We start from the raw sequence: 20,635 nt of genomic DNA, 5'->3' as shown, positions 1-20,635 counted from the left end.
TGCTCTGGAATGTGGATCTGTTCATGTGCAGTTCAGCTCTGTTCTTCCATCCATCCATTTTCCAACTGCTTCTTCCAGTTCGGGGTCACAGGGGAGCTGGGGACTACCATAGGAAGCCACAGGCACAAGGCAGGGTACACTCCGGACAGGATACCAGTCCACCACAGGGCACTCTACCAACTCCTGCAACTGAAATAAAACTTGGAACTTGCGGCAAGTGCTTCTCTATCTTTCCTGTTTGGCTGTTATAATTTTTGTCTGCATCTTTACTTTAATATTGTTGGCTGAGCACACCTTCATGTCTTTTGTTTGAAGTTGCAAGATAAGTCCCTGTATCATGGACCTATAAATTAATAGTAAAATTAAGAACTACATTACAAAAGTTCAGCTTTGATATTTCACTCAGATTTCTTAGACACATTATTTGCTTAATTGTTTTAAGTGCCCACAGGTCATGGGTGGATTTTTAACACTAGGAACGGTTAGACTGAAACCCTCAGGGGCAAGAGCCGGCTCCTGTTGATATCCTATTAGGCAGAGCTCAAGCGGAAATATGTGGATCTCTAGAACTATAAATACCAGGTTTGTTTTCTTTCCTCCTGAGCTGGTGGTTTCTGGAATCATTTACAATCCAAATGAAAGATCCCAGCTTTTTTGATCAGAACTGCACCTTATTAATGGAAGATTAATCTCAAAGGCGTAGCTCTGCGGTTCTCCAGCACTCGTGATAGCCATCACTGTTGCAGGCTTTGCTAACTCTCCACAGCAGACTGAGCTGAAGAGATGGCTGTCAGAAGCCAGCTGCCAAGGCAGGTCCTGCCACTGCGCTTCCATGTCTCTTGCGTGAAAGTGAACGGGCACCACACCGTGTGTTAGCATGTCAAGTATGTAGTTTTAAACGTTAAGAAACACACAATGCAAGCTTTTTAGAATTTATTTTGTAAAAAAACACCTGGATTGATTTAGCAATATGTAATTTAGACAAATCCTGCACTGACATATGCAAGATACAAGTATAAAAAGTCAACTACATAAAAGATCAAGTGGAAGCTAGAACAAGCACTACAAATATACATTTTAAAAATATACAAGTTCCAGTCTGAGTTATTTTATTGAAGTATTTTGAGGTATAAAAAAAGACCTGCAGCCTTTGGCATTGACTTACAGAAAACGTGTATGATGTAAATGTTACAGTCTAACAGTTAACTCAGAATGAACAAACACGCACTACAAAAAAGCTTCATCATATAAAAAAGGTTTAGACGACCTAAAAAGCAAAAACTTTTTTTAGGGGGAAGGGGAACAACCACTTGGTCAAATTCAATTAATCGATCATTTAAGAAGGAAAAAATAAATCTGCAAGACATTTAAAGCTGCTTTAAAATGTGCAGTATTACATAAAGCTAATTGCCAGCTGTAAGGCACTTAGGGGCTACATCCATTTGATTATATTTCCCCAAAGAACACACAAGTATTGAAGAAAATGGTATATATATAGAAGCAGAAACAAGATAAAATGAAAGGCAGAACAGTTAAGTCTAAGATAACATTTTCTTCCCAAAACTCTTAAAAATAACGAGACAGTAAAAGGGTGTTTCAGCGCTACTAAAAGGCCAAAATAAAAATTACAGCAAAGTATACCAGCTGCCTCCCTTATTTCCTTTTACCTCAAGCGCTTTCATTTAACATTCAAGATGCCCTTTATATTCGAGTAGCTAAGGCTTGGAAAAGCACACATATGATCATGTCCATTTCTCATGCTGACCTACAAGACCTCCAAAAAACAACTGCAAGTCTAAGATTAAATATGAGAAAAACCAATTTCTTTATAGTTTACTTAATGCTCAACTGCAGTGACCATCAGCCTTTACGAAATGGTACATATGATTTAAGTTTAGTGCGTAACTAGCAGTACAGAAGACATACTCCCAATGAATCTGAAAATGTTCATAATCCTGCAAAACAGGCAGAGTTCTACACTGATGAGACCAGCTAAATTCTGATATCCGTAAGGTAAACATGTACCATCCTGACCATTACAAGTGGAAGTGGCAATAGAAAGCAGTTGTCTTATTCATTTGGATCAATGATCAAATTAATGAGAACGGAAAACCAGCATTATGTGGGACAGAACTCTGAATAAATGGATAGAAATGAAGCTGGAAAGTTTCCTTAAAATATGACAATGGATGGCCAGCACAATCACCTATTCAAAAACAAAGCTAATTACCCACAGGGGAATGACTGAACTTAAATACATTAGATACTTGCTTCTCACTGCACAAGAAATAACAAGGAAAAGTTTACAGAAATGGAAGCAAGAGATTGTTCCAAATAAATATCTACTGAAGGTAAGTAAAACCAGCCCTGTTTTACTTGTTGTAAAAGCTCAACTGGCGATCAAATATTTGATTGGGAAGTTGCCACAACTGATGCTATAATACTGTACCAAGTTATATGGCTTTGTCAGACAAGACAGGGGGACATAGCCCACTATGGTTTCCAAATAAGGGAAGTCACTTGTATACTTCTACCTTTATAGCAAATGGATGAGCCCTGGCTGTTACTTTAATATGCCACTAATAAGCAAACAATAATCTATCAACTACAGAGCACTAACGATCATTGTTCACACTTAAATTGCAACATTTACATTAACAACAAATCCGTGAAGGGCATATGGTTCATGTAACAGCCACAGAGAGCTGTTGTGCACCCATTTGTTTCATATATTAAGAAGAAATTTCAGATTTAATTGATAAACCCTCATAGTTCATGAAATTCCCACTGAAACATAGCAGCAAAGGAGAAAGGCACCATCACCGGCCACTGCTGTAGCCAGGGAAAAACTGGTTCAGGATGGCTTGAAGTGGTTTGTTGACGCTCATGCTGTAGTTTTTGCCCAGATCATGTCTACAAGCTGGACAGGTGTAAACTTCAGCCTTGAAGGAGCGCTGTAAACATTCCTGTGGAATAAGAACATCAAAAAACAATGCATACTTTCAATGACTCTTATATCAGACCTATTCACATTTGGTCATTAAGCAGCACACGTACACATTTTGGTGCTTTTCCTCACAGATGGAAGCAATGGAGCCAATTTAGATTGCTCCCACCAAAACTGAGTAACTATTGTTTCCCCTCCATTATGTTTGGCCTTCTAATTGGTGATCATTAGAGCACAGATTACAAACAAACAGATACCTCAGATTTACTGCACATACCATTGGCCTTACCAAATAATCTGCACAAGCAAGTTACAATTGTTACTTACCCTACAGACATTATGTTGGCACTCTGTTGTGACAGGCTGATATACTACTTCCTGGCAGCATATACACAAGAACACCTCTTCAACTTTGTTCAAAAACCTCTGCAAGAAAAAAAGTTTCTGAAACTACAGATACACAAGTTAAAAGCTATTCTGTCCAAGTACAACTATTAAGCATTTACAAATCATGAAAAGGTTGCCTACATATTGTAATAACCATAGTGGCTTATGTTCTACATCCTAGTGGTCTCACTCTAACCTTGGTCATCCATCTTTAGATATTGATGCTAAGATAATGCTTCCTATTTACAGTGTATTTAATTGTAAAGTATTTTCATCTGAAAGACCATGTCATAACAATCCTAGGTAAAAAAAACAAGCCAAAAGACATTCCAATATTACACAACTAGCACATCTTTCATTTCATTTATTTCCATGGGTGAAGTGATTTAAAATTGAAAAAGTAATAACACTAATAAATGTCAGCAGAAAGTTTTAGCTCTATTACAACAGTGTTTAAAACCCTGAATAGTGCTACCTCAGAACACAGGTCGGTTCTCTCCAGTAAAAAGCACTTTGGTTGTTTGACAATTTCAGACTCCTAAATGCTTAAATGCTAGAACATTATTTTTAGACCATGCTTTAAAAAACATGCTCAAAAAGCATTATCATTGTGCTTCTGGTAAAATAGGTTTTATGCTGATTCAGAGGTTGCCCATTTCTCTTTTGATCAAATTAAGATTAAGTCAATTCATTTTTTTCTGCATTTCTCATTGTAGGGCACAGTTCAGTGACTTAATATTATTCAACCCTACTGAACTGCAGTTGACTCATCACAAATCAGGTTCTTCTGGAATACTACTGACAGGATACTCATGGTTTAGTCCACATCAGAATCCCTCTGCCTTTACAAGCAGAGGTCTTCATTGAGGAGCTACCCATAAAACTCAAGAAGGTTGCAATGCACTTTCTTCATGCCCCTTTTAAGCCTGTACCTGATGTATATTAGTTCCTTCAGTTTGCAGCTCTCCTCGTTCACCCATAAAACATTCAAACTCCCCTGAATAAAAGCAAGTAGTAGCACGGAGGTATGCACAAGGAGGTCTTCTTAGTACTGATAAGCTGTATTGTGAAGCTGACAAGGCTGGCAGCAGCCACTACAATGAAACAGTGGCAACAAATACGATTGACTGCCATCACAGTGCAAAATGTTCCAAGGTGTGAATTTCTCTTGCAGTTGTTTCATATGTACATTAACATGGAACAGAGAGAGATAGAGGGCAAACGAATATGCATTTGAGGGCCTCCTAAACCCCAGCAGAACTAGAAAGCACAGACAGCGACACGAGGTGACATACTGCCTTGAGCCGACCGACTGGGAGTGTGCCAGGTGGCACAAAGGGGTAGGAGTCACCAGGGTGGGCTAAGACTGTTCCACTGAAAAGTATGAAATGTGATAAAACAAAATATACATACCGGCCCTTCTTTAAGAGATCCCATTGCTTCATCCCATAGCTTTTTGTTCAGTTCATCCTCCTTTATCAGTGCCTTCTGTTCCTTTGTCAGTTTATATGGCTCCACTTTCATTTTCTTGGGTGAGTGCTTGGCTGGTGAGGACTTTTCTTCTGCTAAGAAAATCACAATGCTCATCATTGTACTGCATGGCATCTATCACAAAATAATTACAAGCTTCACATAAGAGGTCAGCAGCTTTTACTGATGCATACTCATCTACTACACAAAAATCTATAGAGGTAACCATGTACTGCTTAAGCCCCTATAGGAGGCACATGGAGCTTCATCCATCCATGATCAAAGTCATTTATGGCTAATGTGTGTAATAAGCAACAAAGAGAAAACCCACCTCCTTGAGATTTTCTCTTCCTCTTTCCTTTGCTAGGGGTATCAGTTACTGCCTCCTCGTCATTCTTATTTTCCTTTTCTTTCTCTTTGGCAGCTATAGCCTCTAAATAACCCTCAGGATACTGAGAAGTGGAGAAAAAGAATTACATGAACATGCTGAACATTTTCAGGAAAATGGCAATTCTTGGAATACAATTAAAGCTCTCAATCCTTTCACAAAAAATTACAATGTGCTTTTCAGATACTATGCAAGTCATTCTTTCTCCCTCTTACAAGAGTCTTACTGCCGACCTTGACATCACGTACCTGCATGGTTAGCCCCAGCTTCTTAATCCTCTCCTTGCCCTCCCTGGTCCATGGTGCTGGCTCATCATCATTACGCTTTAGCAAGTATCTCCAGACCAGAAAGCCCGACTTCCCCTTCTCTGGCCAGTATTTCACAACCTGACATAATGCCAAAGGAGAAAGCACATTAAAATTATTCTCCAAGACTGACAGTTAAGAGTCTGAACAAATACATGATTCCAATGGGCATTCTTACGCAATCTCAGAAGAGGCTGCTTCCTTGGAAGTTCAACACTTTGTTCAGATGCCAGTATGTGTTGGAAATCTGTGGCCTTTGATTTAATGGTTGTCATAAACAGCCTGCAGTGGCAAGTTATAAATGTGGCCAATTCAGATCCTCACGTATTCATGGATTCATGGAAGCCAATTAGCGTCTGTCTGCTGCTTGCGGAGACCTGTAACTGTACTCATGCTACTGCTCAAGGACTTCAGCCCCTGAACTGAACTCCTTTCATAAACCAGGGAAAATGCAAACCACCAGAGATCTCTCTATCCAGTTCCAGAGACTTCCGCTGCACCTCCAAAGGCCAGAATATTATTGAGTTACTGGTTGGAATTTGAGTAACAGGGGCCAAGCCGACAGAGCAGCTGTCCAGAAGAACAGGCGGCGAGCGGTGGCCACAAGCCCCATCCCACACACACACCTTGTAGATGCCATCGTATCTGTTCCCATCCTCTGGGCAGTACTTGCTGTGTTTCCGGCCCTTCGAGCTGCGAACAACGCGCACCGGCTTCCCCGCTTTCCAGTCCTTGGCTTCGGCTCCGTCCTTGTCGTTCACGGCAGCGTTGCAGTTCAGAGCCAAAGCCCTGTTACAGCCCACAACAACAAAAACAGACATTAAACCTATTAACAATGCTACACCCACACTTCATCGAATGTGCAGGAAGATTTTAGTTTTTAAAACATCTTCACACCACACTGAGATTACCTTCTGTCACAAATGGAAAACTCACGTTTCTCAAAGAAGGAAAAGCTATGTTATCTGTAAATAAACAATTCTTCAATTCAACTTAAGCTTTTTTAAACAATGTTCCTGCTGACCTGTTCATATTTGTGAGTTTCTGATCGCACGACTGCTCTGCAGTTCTCTTGTTGCCAGACAGATCTCGCCCTCCAGAGCCCGTGTACGTGAATTCATTCCCATCATCCTAAAATTGAAAGGAGAACAAATATTACAGGATTTTTTCTCTTGTCTTGCTCGTTTTCTTTCCTAGCAGGGAACCAGTAGCAGAATCTCATTAAGGAGTTTCTTGAAATTCTGCAGATTGAGGAGTTCCACACACAATTTTGTTTAAAGTGCCTTCCAGTTTGAGTATTTCATCTGCACTGGATTATGTGAGCTTTCCTACAAGCTTGAGAGACACATCAGCTGCTGCCAATAATTCTGAAGAATGAAAGTAGCAGTGATTCCATCAAGACATTTCCATGTGCTCCAGTAGAATGCGATGTTTGAGAGAATCATAAAACTACCCTGACAGGGGCTTTCTGCTCTGTCACTAAATCCCGACTGAATAGGTACCGAAGAGCTCTTTAATGCCAGGGACAAGGCAAAACTACCTACACAGTAAAGAATTCTAGATCACATAAGATCTAAGCCCGCTGTTCAACTGCACTGATTTTACTCCTTCAGTACTTCACAATCCACAATGTCAGATTTCGGAGAGCAGTACTAACTAACATTCCAAAACCAAAAATAAAACCAAGGACACTAAATTCTGGCAGTTCTGAATTAAAATAAAAGGCTTTAACTTACCACATCATCTTCATAGCCTCCTGCCAGCACCAGAGAATAAGCACCATCATTGCTTCTCCCATGAATCCCAGCTACGTGGGGCCTGTGCACACCTGATTCACTAACCTAACAAGACGAGAACAGAACAGAAATGATCAAGTAAGCTTAATACTATTGCTCAGGAGATCAAAACTAAACAGTCATTCAGCACTGTCTTTTATATTGCATAAAAGGGTCTTAATCTAATTCATGAAGGATATCTACATTCTTCAGATTTTATATTTCCTTAATTTCCCCAATGTCAGAGGCTGGTACACGCCAAGTGCTAATTTATTATTTGAAACACAGTATGTGTCCTTGTTTCTACTAATAAAATACAGTAATAAGTTCTTTAATACATCTAAGGTGGGTATAATGATTTTATTACAGCTTACTGACAAACACTGTAAATGTATTTTCGTGTTTTTGCAAAATTCCTTGGAAAATAAACCACCACCTTAAACCACATATTTCAGTAAAATACAGGTACCACTCTTTGCAAATCACAAAACAAACAATCTCTTACCTGTACCCTGAATTTCCACATGGTTCCGACAGGAACTCCAGGAACTGGCCCGTAGTGATTAGAGGGCACGATGGTACATTGTTTCGTACGACCAACACAAGCCATACCCTTAGAAGTAAGGAACAAAAATTCTTAAAGAGCTTTTATTTGTACTTCTTGATTTAAAGTAAGCCTTGTACATTCCCATTTCTCATCTACAATACAAAAGTTGCCATTAAAATAATCTCCTTTTAGATATCATGATTGCTAGTTTCTACAGAAATGAACTTAATGCAACAGAAGAGAACTTAAGGTTAACTTCATGCAACTTAATAGGACTAAAGGTTAACTGAAGTCCCCAATAGCATCAGTATGTGTATTTGAGAAAAAAAACTTTTCCCCACCTCACAACCTCCGCTCTTCAAATTCTGTCCTCCTTACTGTCCCCCAAGCCCATCTATATTGTATGGGCGACAGGGCCTTTCCTGCTATGCCCCCAAGCTCTGGAACTCTTTGCCCAAGGATATCAGAGAGTCACCTTCTCTAAACTCCTTCAAATCCAGACTCAAAACCCTCTTCTTCAGAAAAGCCTTTACTTAACTGGTTCCATTCTTCACCCCTCTGCTCTTCTTAGTACCACCATCCACGGTCTCCTCTATTGTAATTGTTGTAATGGTGTTTTATCTCATGTATTCTTTTTATTTATTGTTGTATTCTTCTTATTCATTGTTATTGTCATCCTGTAAAGTGCTTTGAGAAGCCACCTTTAAAAGGCGCTACATGAAATAAAGTTTATTATTATTATTATTTTCCATCTGTGGGCAACATGAGACAGGTGTTCATGTGCTACAGGGCTCCTGCACTGAAATGACGACCCTCTTTGAAATCTAAAAATTGCAAAACTCTGCTGCAGCAGATGATCCCGTCTCTCGCGGTGGCAGAGTTATCTGTATCTAGTGAATGGCAAGGTACATTCTCGGAGCCAAGAGCAGAGAGCTGCACTTATCACACTGGTGCTTTCTCAAGCTCATTTCTTAATACTTTGTTTGGGAAATCTACATGCAAAATATATTTACAGGTTTAAAACTCCACATTGCTATAAAATATGCATGGGCTGTTAAATACCATAATTACCCATCCATTACCAGGAAGCCCCTTACTCCTGGAAGGGGTTGCCTGTCCCAAAACTACAGGTACAAGGAAGAAATATAACCAGAATGGGGTGACAGGATCACAGGGCACACGCAAACCGGGATAATTTAGAGATCCCAAATAAAATAGCCAGTAGGTCTTTGGAAGGAAAAGATTTCATAATTGTACTCATGCTTTTGTCTTTCCAATAATCCAAAGTGCTGGATACACAGGAAGGGACCCACTTCAGCTTACCTTTCCCCAGTCTCTCTGGCTGGAGGAATTGGCAGAAGCCATCTTGGATTTCTTTTTACTCTCCTTCAGCTTCTCTCCAGCTAGAACAACTTCACTCACATCATTACGGCAATCAGGGCAGTACCTTCAAAGGGTAAAAAAAAAACATTCTGTGGGTCCTGGCTATCCAGCGCTAGGTAGAACCTCTAGTTATGTGTAGACCTTTTGTATACAGCATAGCAAAGGTAAGAAATCTCAGCTCTTCCAGTCCCTGCCACTGCTGGAGGGGCATCCATCCAGTGCAACCCCAAAATGCTACTTAACACACACTTGTAAGCCAGCATACTCCAGTTCAAGAGCTTGCTACAACATTAAACTGGCAGCTGTTTAATCTGTTGCTTTTCATAACGTTAATGCTAGATACTATTGTTGACATGCATTGTTCAGCTGCATGGACTGCATGCATAAAACTGTCTTGATGAATAAGGCAAAAACAAGTTAAATGGATCGAGGCCGAGACGATCCATTTCTTTCTTGACGGCAAATCATCCACTAGGAGATCCAACAATAGCTGGAAGACCATAAGTAGCAAGTTTCTAACGACAGTAACTGAAGATCATTCGATGTAACCTTCTCAAAACAAACTCCTTTAGCAATAACTGCTTTCATGCTAAAGAAATCAAACTCTCCCATCTCAAACTCAGGTGTAATCCCCATGCAGAAACCTAAGGATATTCAGTTCTGTCAATATCAACATACTCAAGATCCAAGGAATAAAACAAACCCAGCTGCAGAATCTTTTGGAGACATTTTAATAACCTCAGCCATTTTGGTAATTCAGTTCAAAAGCTTGTCAAGATAAGCTCACACTTTCAAATAGCTCAAGATGGATCCAATAAAACTGCAATACCAAGACAGCACTCCTTTATAAAAGTGCCTTATAAACAAGACTGAGGTTTTATTGCAAAAAGTTCACTCACCCCATAACTGCCTTGATAACACCATCCATCTTCTTTCATGGTCTTGTAAAAATATTTGCTGTACATTTAAGTTCTTTTTAAGCACTTTCATTTTGCCTGTCCTTGCAATTCTTCATATTTTTTACGCTTTGTGTTGTAGTGTCTTTTCACATTTGAAAGGCAATAGCCATTGTCAAGTGCAAGAATACAGCTAGAAAGAACACTATATTCACGCAAGCCACACGAGGGAAGAGTAACAGGAAATAAACTTTGAAATGCAACCAAGGAACGGCTCAGTTGGGAAGTAACAGCTGTATAATATGCAAAAAGTCTTTGCTGATTGCCATGGTAACACTACTCTACACATCAATGCATTTGAATGCAACAAATGCACGGGTACTATTTTCCTAAAAATTCAGAAATTGACTTTAACCCCACCTGATCTGATCTGGAAGAGCCAGCTGTGCATTTGTCACTGTGCAAATCAAGTCTACAAACCTTGTTGTGTCCCAGGAAAGAATGAGGCAGACATCCCTGGCCCACTTGATCTAGTAAGATGTCATGCCAAAACTCAGCCATCAAATACAGACTTTACTGGTGGTCTGCAGTTGCTCAGCCAAAAGGAACTTTTATTTAAAAAAAAGTTAACTGCTCACATTTTTACCAACACCCCCCGTGTTAAAATTTGAAATCTGGAAATGGGACCTAGAGGCTCTAGTTTGCCACCCCAGGCATTAGTTGCAAAGGCCTACAAGGAGACGCACAGCTGCCAACACCATGAAAGCCACCCTGCTAACTGTGCTTTAATACATTTGAGAAGTTGAATGAATCAACGTGCTTCTGTTATTACAGTACAAATGACATGTAATAAGGTAAACGCATGCCTCCGTCTACCTTCACACACGCAAAGCCAGCGATACTCACCAGTCCTCGTCCTCCGGGATGCTGGTGAGGGGAGGGTTCAGGCAGTAGGTGTGGAAGGCCATGTCGCACTCATCACACAGCAGCTGCTTGTCGGGGTCCTGCTTCACCCCACACACGTGGCAGTTACACATGCGGCAGCTCTTCTGCGGGTTATCCTTGCAGTGCTTGCACTCTGGTCCGTTTGACCCTGAACCATACAAAGAGATGACTGTTTAACCCAAAAGCCTAAAGATTTGTCATGTACACCTGTGATAAAAAAACGAAAATATTTTCAGTGGAAAATTGTTAAGGCTCAAGTCAAAACTCTGCTTTTGACCATTCCCATAAGGAGAGTATGACAGTCGGAGAAATCCTGTGTGCTCTTCCACTTCAGATTTCTCAATCATCAACCTCACATTAACCAACAGCATGAAGTACATTTATGAAGAACCTCATTTGTCCACACTGTTCATCAAACCTTGAACCTCGTGTTTCTCCCAGGTCTGATCCTGAACATTCTTAAATACTGTAAAGAGTTTTAAATGCATTGGCAACTTCAACAACTATTGAATGGACAAAAGCCAGAAAAGAATGAGTTGAAACTTAACTGAGGTAATCACAAGACTAAATGAAGTCCATAACCTAAGTCCATGTAACAAAACTTTTACAGTTTTACTGCATTTTATAGTACAAACAGCGCACGTTACTTACTGGTGAGGTTGTTGTTTTGCCAGGATCTAGTTTACATCTTGTGATTATATCCTACACAAGCATTTCTGTGTTTCTGATGCATGCATACAATGCGGTTTTCAACAAAATACACAAATGTTAAAGGAAATGAAACCTGTTTGCTACACTGTTGTAAAGAATTGTGGAGAACAGGAAAAGGTCAGAAACCAATTAGAATGCAAATGCAATTTTTTACAGTTATTGCAAAATACTTTTGCTCTTTTGTTAATCTCAGAGCATGTTAAGGTTGTTTTTCTGTTTGCAATAGATTACTCATTCTGTTCTTCACTGGAGGCATTCAGGATATTTTTGCAGAATTTCAACAAAAATAAGAGATACTTAGAAGACAATGGAAAACTCAGTGCAACTGCGCCATCTAGCAACAGAAACCAATACTTCTTTGGCATCGGTAGTTCCATTAATGCAATCACACAGAACAGCCTTTTCCTTTTATTTACGTGTGGATTTATCCTCTACTTTGAAGTGACAAGTTGAAGTAAAACCTACTTTTAAGAGGACTCTCCAATCCAGCACCATCTACACTGCCTGGCTCTTCAATCTTGTATATTTCATTCACAAACAATATCTTGCAGTCATTAAGAGAATCCCCTGCATCCCTATGAGACAAAGAAACAAAAAAAAAACACATTGGACCTTATTTTGACTTTCCCCACACATGAAAGAGGAGGCTTTTGGATAATTCAACAAAGTTGAAAAACAGGAAAGACATGCTTTATTTATTTTTCCTCTCATCTATGACAAGTCAGGACACTTCCACAAAGGAGAGGATGAGGTGACAGACATCAAATGACTTTAATCCTAGCCCACTGTGTTCTCTGAGTTTTGTTCCCATTAAACACTGCACATTACAACTAATTGGAAGTAATAAGACTACATATACTGCAAACACTGGCACACCTACCCAAGCAGGATCTTTGCACATATCTCACGGGCTGTGCGCGTTTCTCTCTTCTTCTGGATTTGTGCATCGTACCAGTAGCCCCTTTCCTTGGGCTCATCAGGGTTGTAGTTCACCATGACCACCATGCCCACCTCCAGCTGGTGCCACTGGTAAACAGTCCTGGCTCGAGGCCGCACATCCTTGCCAGACAGCTTCACCACACCATTCTCTGGATAGCTGCACGCAGAGATTTACATTTTAAAGGTAAATTAGAAATATATTTGTTTTATATACATTGTATGTATATTCAGAATATTTTAATTTTAAAAAATATAAGGATCTAAATCAGCTCTGATATGTAAACCAGTTTGTCTATTTAGATATTTTATATTAATGAGTAGGCCTTTGTAGACTCTTAACCATAAAATTCAAATGAAAGTCAAACCTGTACTCTGCATCTCTCCAGGAAATAAGTTTGAGAAAAACGGTTAACACAACTGAGCTCAGGATGACCCAACAACATAAGAGACACCCTCAAACAGTGGGTTTGATCAACTGAGATTTTGCAAGCAGTTTTACTCAAATTATTGCAGAGAGCTTTTACAAGTGTTTGCATTTCATACATAAAATGGCTTCAGCCCCAATTTGATGATCTGTCCATGTATACCAGCTCCAGCCCAGCCAAAGGCAGCAGTGAGCTAACAATTCAATTCAGCTACGGGAAGAGGAGTCCCAGACACTGAATAGTTCAGCTGGATTTGAAGAAGCATCTTCTGCAGGCAATGACTTGTTCTGCATCCAAGGCTTTTGATTTTACTGGATGGTAAAACCTGGGAGGCTCAGCTTTTGATAGTTTAAAACGAGGTGACAATCTCAGAATATGAAGAACTGATCAAAATCACAGACAAAGCAATGTCCTATTAATAACATCACTTTCACATTCAGATCTACTAGCAGTCTTACTCTTCATATCGGACGTGATATACAATCTCCTCCTCAGTAGTCTTGGAATCGCTTTTGTTCTCTCTACTTTCACTGGAGCTTCTGTCTTCTTTAGTCACATTTACGATCTGTGCCTCAAACCAGGCTCCCATGTTCAAATCACGGGCGTCCACAAACTCATTAATCTGAAACACAGGATTTCATGTCTTTCAAATATGGGCAAAAATACAATTACCAGGCCCACGCTTCAGAACCAGATAACTCCAACACAAAAAAAAAGTTAGAAAGCACACATTCCACTAGTTGATTTCTAGAAAGCCTCTTTAAAACACTTATAAAATACAATATATTTTTTTACTGACTGGAACACAAGGCATTCTAATAGGATTATGCAATTGACTCAATCAGGAATAAAGTAATTTAATTCTTCCGTGAACAAATATTAAGCATCTTGCCTGGTAGGGTGATCTGAATCATCTGAACAGTCTGCCAGATCTCATTTTTGAACATATGGATTTGTAAAGTTTGTAGAGATAGCTCCACACACAGACCAGTACAAAATATTTTGAAGGAAGGTAAAAAAAATGTACACATTGAATATAGGTATTGTCAAACAAAAACTAATCCAATCGTGATTCATGTGCAAGCAATTTCCCTCACGGGATCAATAAAGTCTATCTATCCATCAAGCGTCTAAACTGAATGCCACTGCATGCCTTCCTGCAGTCCAAACTAAAAATGACTAGCATTTTAATTATGTTATGCGTTATAATTTCAAAAAGAAGCTGTACCCATTCATCACTGCAACAATAGATTTTAAATTCCCCAAAATACAAATAGAGAAAGTTTACTTACTTTGTAGAAGCCAAACCCAGGATCTATAAGGTCTGGCTGTGCCGAAGTGCCTGGCTGACTCTCCCCCTCCACAGCGGTTTCCCCGTGATTAGAGCTCTTGTCCGACTCGCTCTGCGCAGACCCACAGCCAGAGTCCGAGTCGGAGAGCTCCGCCTCCTTCTCCTTGGGGGTACCAGGGGCCAAATTCTGCCTTACTAGTAGCTGGACTATGTCATTCAGCCCCACATTGTAGTCAAAGATAGTGTGGCCATCTTCCATCTGCAGCAGGTAAAGCACAGAACATCAATTACAACAAGTACGGATTCCAATACACAATCCAGGCAAGCAATGCTGGCGTTAAGTCAAAACACCACAGAAGCAAAGAAACAATACAAAGACTCCAATGCAAAAGTAAATGGAATAAACCTATTACTTGTTCCTTTGCAGCCTACGCATGCTGACGCAGCTACCCACCTGAACTACTTCCAATTATATACACAGGTATACAAATCGATCATTTCAGTGCCAGTTTTCTGATTAGACATTTTTATCACAGATGCACATTGTTTTCTCTCAAAAATCGCAGTTCTTGTGACTGCAAGAGACTAGGACAGTAGAACCACTCACCCCGAGTGTGGGTCAGGTTCTGTGGCCAAGAAATGTTCATACCTGGGTCATGTCACCAGCTGCCTGTGCCTGGGATTTCCACATTTCATTAGGTCTCACAGTAGACCGTCATGTTGTTAAATTAAACTTCTAAGAAAACATTACATTCCCTTTCACCATCCTGTGCATCCTTACTTTGATGTACACCACGATTTGGCAGCCAGCAAGCCTCAATGCTTGGCCACTGCATATAGAACTAAAACTTACATTTTACAATTCAGCAGTTGTATATATTTATACTTTACAGATGTAGATGGACAGAGTTTTCATGATCAAGCATTCAACAGGCCACTCCGCCCATCCAGACCACTTCATAGTTAATTGATCCCCGGAGCCATTTCTTGAAGGAGACCAAAGTATTAATTCCCACATGGCTGGGTAGTGTGTTCCATACTCCCACAACCCTTTGGATAACGAAATGGCTCCTATTCTTGCTTTTAAATGCACATAATTGCTTGGGATCTAAAATCTTTAGCTATAACACCAGTTAAAAAAAGAAAAGACAAGTTTGTTTCTTAGAGAAAATGCAGACAGAGCCTCAAAGTAACATCAGGGAGAGACTAACTCTCCTGAAAGTCTCTGAAGAGCTTTCGGTAAAAAAACCATGTGGTACAGGAACCACGGCAGTCATGCGGGAAGCACACGGTCAAGGTCCAAACTGAACTTGTCTCCGATGCAAAAGTAAGGGGTTCTCTTGATTCTCAGAGACACAGCAACCCCTACTGCCCCAAAACACTTGTAGGCGATGCTGATGATGTACACGCCTCCCCAACAGGCACTGACCGTATGGTGTCGGCCTCTAAAGGATCACGTGGGCAGGTCAGAAGAGGCAGAGTAAACCTCCTCATTCTAAGCAGATTGTAATGAGTGGTCATCCATTCTCTAGTTCCGTCCCTAGTTCTGTATTTCTGTCCCAAAGGAATACCATAATGTACTGACCTGCAAAATCACCCAATCTTTTCACTCTAGCTTGAAACCGACTACAGCTAGAAAGGAAACTCATCTGAGTGTTCGACCTTTCAGTCCAAACATTCCCGCTATAAAATCCATATACATCTTTTTGCATTTTGTCTGCAAAAAGAGGTGACAACGTTGTGACAATCTAAAGAAGTTTGTTTTATTTAAACTGGAGATTTTTAAACTGAGGGGCTCATATACATATCCTGGGTTCAGTCAGACCACTGGTGGCCAAGCACACGGCGATACAGACCCCCAGCTGGAGACACAGCCCTCCCCACATTAGCAGCCCTGAGACCTGAGCAGTCCCTGCAGGAGCGCTCTTCTGCCAGCGAGGGCTGTCACACCTGCCACTGACAGCAGGAAAACTGTCAATGTCACAGCAAGCCACAAGTCTGCCAAAGCGCACATTTCAGGGAAACCAGCAAAAAAAAAAAATCACACTACTAGATGTTTAATGTCAGTAAAGGAGCAAACAGCTGCTCTGAACCTGTATTTGTGTAATGTTTGTTTTTTTTCAAGTACCTTCATAAAAGAACAGTACAAAAGCTATGCAGTTAATGCACAAAAAGTATCATTTTAAGTCGCTTTGCCAAAAACAGTTACTCATTTCATCATGATGCAGTAAACCTCAAAAGCAGCTTTCTGAGTCAAATGGGGTCACAGTGACAGCAGCTCATGCTGACAATAGGAACGTCAAACAATTAAGCACCCTGAAAATGGTCACACAAAAACAAGTGACACGTAATGACTGCATCTATTCTGCAGCCTTGTGAGCCATTGTTTATTTTGGTGTGCTGAATATACCACTCACTGACTAGACTATAACAAACCACCAATAAAATAAAGAGCGCCGCTCAAAATGGAAGAACATGCAGCCCAAATCCCAATCTCTCTCAACCCAATCGAATACTTCCCACATCCCGTCTGAGCTGCTCTAGCTGTTGGCAGGGGCTCCTCATATATTGACCTCTGATTGCACACATTATACCCCATTTGGAATCATCACAATACTGAAATTACACCAACGAAACTTAACACCGTCCTGTTTGAAGTTGTTCATAAGGATGAAGTTACGATTTAAATTTAGAATCAATCTTTTTATTACAGAATTTTCGTAACAGTAAAATCATTGTGATTTACAGATACAGGTCTTGTACTACTGCAGGATTTGAAAACCCTCAGTGTCAACAGCTGAGTGAAGGAGTGAGGACCTAATGTTACAGCACAAGCAGAGAAAAGACAGATGACATCAACATCCTCCAGGGTAACAGCTGGCTAATGACTTAGTGCAGATTCAGTCTAAGCCTGCTCCTGGCCTGCCACTTCCGATACCCTGGGGCTTAAGGTATTATGACAGACATTTAGAAGCATAAAACACTACATTTTAATAAAACCTTGCAATTTATCAAAGAAATCACACAACAGCCCCCAAAAAGAGGACATCAAGAAAAGCAACTGCCTGCTACATCAAAAACTCTCTTACTTGGGTGGAAAAGCAAATTAAGACATAAAAATGAGCAGCAATGTTACAGATGAAACATACAAAAAGGTTCAAAGCTCAACTTGTTAAAAAAAACACTTCACCTGCTTGCCCCTGTAGAAAAGCCTCTGTCTCTCCGGCTCCACATTAAAAACGCTCGCAATCCGCAGCCGGAGCTCATCCACCTTCGTCAGCTTCGACAGGGAGTCGATCCTGTGGGTCACCTTCCCATCCATTGTGCGAACCTGGATCCACATGACTGCAGGCCTGGAATAAAGCCGAGGTACAGCCCATGAACCTGTGGAGCCGTCCCTCCTCCCACACACGGGAAGCACCAGCACCAAGTGGCCTCCCAGTATCGCCAGCCTCCCGTGTGCAAACACTCGGGTGGTATCCAAGCGCGAGAAGATCAGCCCCACAGCTGGGGGGCAAGCTCAGTGCACGGCCCCAGCAGCCACACCGGCTCCTTCTTGGGAAAACAAGTTTTGTTATAAAAACGGTTTGAATTGAATAAGAACTGGAAGAGCTGGAGGTGCCACCTGTCGTACCTGGAGAGGTGTCAGACTTGCCAGGGCGCCACCGGCGTGGTCATGCCAGGACAACACTGCTCCCAGACCGACAAACCACAAACCCGCTCATCTCTTGCTAAGTGAACTGTTTTTTTTTCTTTTTTTACAGCTCACCTCTTTCCACAACCCTCTGTCTGCCGATCAGTTGTTTAGAGGCCAGTGTGTCCGCAGGACCCCCGCTCAACACCTGAGCCACGGAACCTGCGAGACCCCTCCGTGCGTTCAGACAGACGCCTAAAGCCAACTAGATGACCCGAGCCCAACCTGAGCTTGGGTTAATCCCACACTGGAGAGCAGAAAGAAGGAAAAGCCCGTTTCCGCACTTGAGCCGTCGTCAGAGGCGATTCGCGCTTGTGTAGGTGATGCTACGCGACCGTGCCGCGAGATTAAAGGAGCCCCCAAGCCGCCTCTGTGGTGAAGCCCTCCCCGAGCCCCCTCCTGCCGCTGCGGGAGCGGGGTGGATTCCCAGCCCTACAACTGCAATCGTGAGCCGACAGCAGCCCGACCCGCCCCAGCGCTCTGCTCCCCATCCAGCCCCGAGCCACCATTTTGAGCGCCCGCCCGCTCGTCCGCGTCGACGTCCGAGCCCCGCCGCGAGCCCGCCGCCGCCGGGTGTCCGTTGGCCGCCGCCGGGCTCGAGCCGGGCACCCGCCTGGGGAGAGCAGCCCGTCCGCCCGGGGGGGGCAGGGGGCCCAACTGCCGTGAGAAAACACCCAGAAAAGGAAACCGAACTGAAACCTGCGGCAACCACAGACACGACTGTTCATGACACGATTTTTTCTTCATAAATAACCCTGTGAACCAGACCCACAGTGTTTAAAACAGACCGGCGCTATGGGCGGTACAAGCGCTTCTCCACCCCTCTCACCAACACATTTTACCTGCGCCTCTGACTTTTAACAATCCGGCGCTTTTTTCCCTCCCAACGAAGGGTTCTACAATTAAACTTTTTTAATTGTGTGTTTTCTCACCACAGCTGTTTCAGGTTGCCATTTATTAACCTGTGTGTGCCTGTTAACCTTTTCCGCCACACCGGATTACAATAAACGGGAAAAGCAGGATAGAAAGCTGAAAACCTGCCATCGCCCCGACCGGACAGCTCGGAGACGCCGGGCTGCTGCCCTGACCCGCAGCGGCTCTGGAGCCTCAGCAGCCCGGCGACCCGGCCGCCCCCGGGTCGAGCTGCCCGCACACTTTTAAAACTCTTCCACAGCCATTCCCTCCCTGCGACAGAGACCGCGGGGGGAAAGCAAAATAAAAAATCAACTTCCTTTACCTTTTCTGTAACGGATCCTCAAAAAAAACAAGAATAAAAGACTTCTTTAAATAGGCACTCCGAGCTGACTGCACTTTGCTTAAAAAGACTAAACCAACACCGAATCAATGAGATTCTTCAACAGTACCTTTCCCCGCCCGTCCTGCCCAGGCCGCGCTCCCATTGGCCGTCGCGGATCGAAATCCTCGTCGCCATTGGACGAAGGCCGTGTCACTCTACTCCCCCTCAGCACCCCCTTCTCAGCGCGCGAAAGTTTGGTCTCGCGCCCCGAAGGCGAGCTTCCAAGAACCTCCGCGAGAATATGCAAATCAGCACGCGAATGTGAGCGGAGCTCTGCAGCTCGCTGCTGCGAATCGCGAGCGCGGCCGAGAGCCGGAGAGCAGATGGCGAGAGCTTGGAGGGAGATTTGACGGCTGGGACGCTGTGCTGGGGATATATCACTTGTCTTGAAGTTTGCATCGTAGCAGCCATTTAGTCCAGGAGTAGTTTTTAAAAAATAAAATGCATACCCAGTTTATGATCATAGTTGCAATGCGTAAAAGCAAAGCATTTTAATTTCAACGTGTTATTTAGTATCGGACACAACACTTCATGAAAACAGTGCCTGCGCGCATTAACATAGCCAAGAAACATGCGTGGGAGAGCGAGGCGACATGCAGAAATTAGTATCTGGGGATAGGTGAATCATGAAAATCCGAACTATATTTAACAACTCAGAGCAAACTACGGCACGTAAAAGCTGTGGAGAAATCTGGTCGAAGTGTAGCTGCTATTTTTATAAGCGCTCAGCGCCATGCTGCGCTGGCGGGGGTTGTGTGCTGCTCAGACTCGGCGGGTTTGGCGGGAGAGAGCGACGCCACCGCCCACGGGAGAGGGGCCCGGCGCGGCACGTCGGTTCGCCAGGGACACACGGGATGTCCGGCCACGCGTACGTGTACGGTTTAGTGATTTTGGGCACTTGTCACATGCTATAATTTTGCACTTGTGCGCCTCTTTCCTCCCGTTTTCAAAACATACTGAGGGTCCAGGCGGTTGTTTCCAGTTGGTGGAGTTGGTGCCGCATTTGATGTGTTCTAACAGCAGACCGGCGTCCACAGCTTTTAGCCTTTTGATTTCTTGGTCTTTTTTAAAGTAATGTAAACGCCGAATATGTAAGAATTATTTACGGGTGAAAATAGCCGAATCTTGCCGACCTGCAATAAGAATTCAGAACAGTTAGGGGCAGACCGGACAAAGGCTAATGTGTACAGATTTTACCCACAATCGTCCACGGTGTATCCTGCCTGGCGCCCGTT

The 20,635-nt window shown here is 42.4% G+C and overlaps 1 protein-coding gene across 5 annotated transcripts; it reads right to left on the bottom strand.

Annotated features, from left to right (window-relative positions):
- Positions 1-920: 920 nt before the first annotated feature.
- Positions 921-19,550, bottom strand: uhrf1 (ubiquitin-like with PHD and ring finger domains 1). 5 transcript variants are annotated; one of them, XM_015365763.2, is made up of 17 exons: positions 19,468-19,550; positions 17,600-17,762; positions 14,411-14,668; positions 13,577-13,740; positions 12,635-12,850; positions 12,220-12,329; positions 11,005-11,191; positions 9,143-9,266; positions 7,778-7,885; positions 7,234-7,338; positions 6,522-6,628; positions 6,124-6,286; positions 5,441-5,578; positions 5,136-5,256; positions 4,748-4,899; positions 3,275-3,373; positions 921-2,966 (listed from the first exon to the last, which is right to left on the bottom strand). In XM_015365763.2, exons 1-17 carry the CDS (start codon positions 19,533-19,535, stop codon positions 2,820-2,822), a joined length of 2,430 nt encoding a protein of 809 aa, XP_015221249.2. In that variant the 5' UTR covers positions 19,536-19,550; the 3' UTR covers positions 921-2,819. The 5 variants fall into 5 exon arrangements, with proteins under 5 accessions (XP_015221249.2, XP_015221250.2, XP_015221251.1 ...); XM_015365764.2 differs by having other exon boundaries at positions 4,748-4,896; XM_015365765.2 differs by lacking the exon at positions 19,468-19,550 and adding an exon at positions 19,341-19,454.
- Positions 19,551-20,635: the final 1,085 nt, after the last annotated feature.

This window comes from Lepisosteus oculatus, chromosome 29 (genome assembly GCF_040954835.1).
Source record: "Lepisosteus oculatus isolate fLepOcu1 chromosome 29, fLepOcu1.hap2, whole genome shotgun sequence".
NCBI classification, from domain to species: domain Eukaryota; kingdom Metazoa; phylum Chordata; class Actinopteri; order Semionotiformes; family Lepisosteidae; genus Lepisosteus; species Lepisosteus oculatus.
This window is presented reverse-complemented; position numbering and strand designations above follow the sequence as displayed.

Excerpts from the sequence above, each read along its gene's own strand:
- uhrf1 (XM_015365763.2), bottom strand. The coding sequence starts at position 19,535 with ATGGCGACGAGGATTTCGATCCGCGACGGCCAATGGGAGCGCGGCCTG. Across the intron at positions 17,763-19,467 it reads GGCAGGACGGGCGGGGAAAG|GCCTGCAGTCATGTGGATCC; the intron begins GTACTGTTGAAG and ends GCTTTATTCCAG. Across the intron at positions 12,851-13,576 it reads TATCACGTCCGATATGAAGA|CTATCCAGAGAATGGTGTGG; the intron begins GTAAGACTGCTA and ends CTCTGCGTGCAG.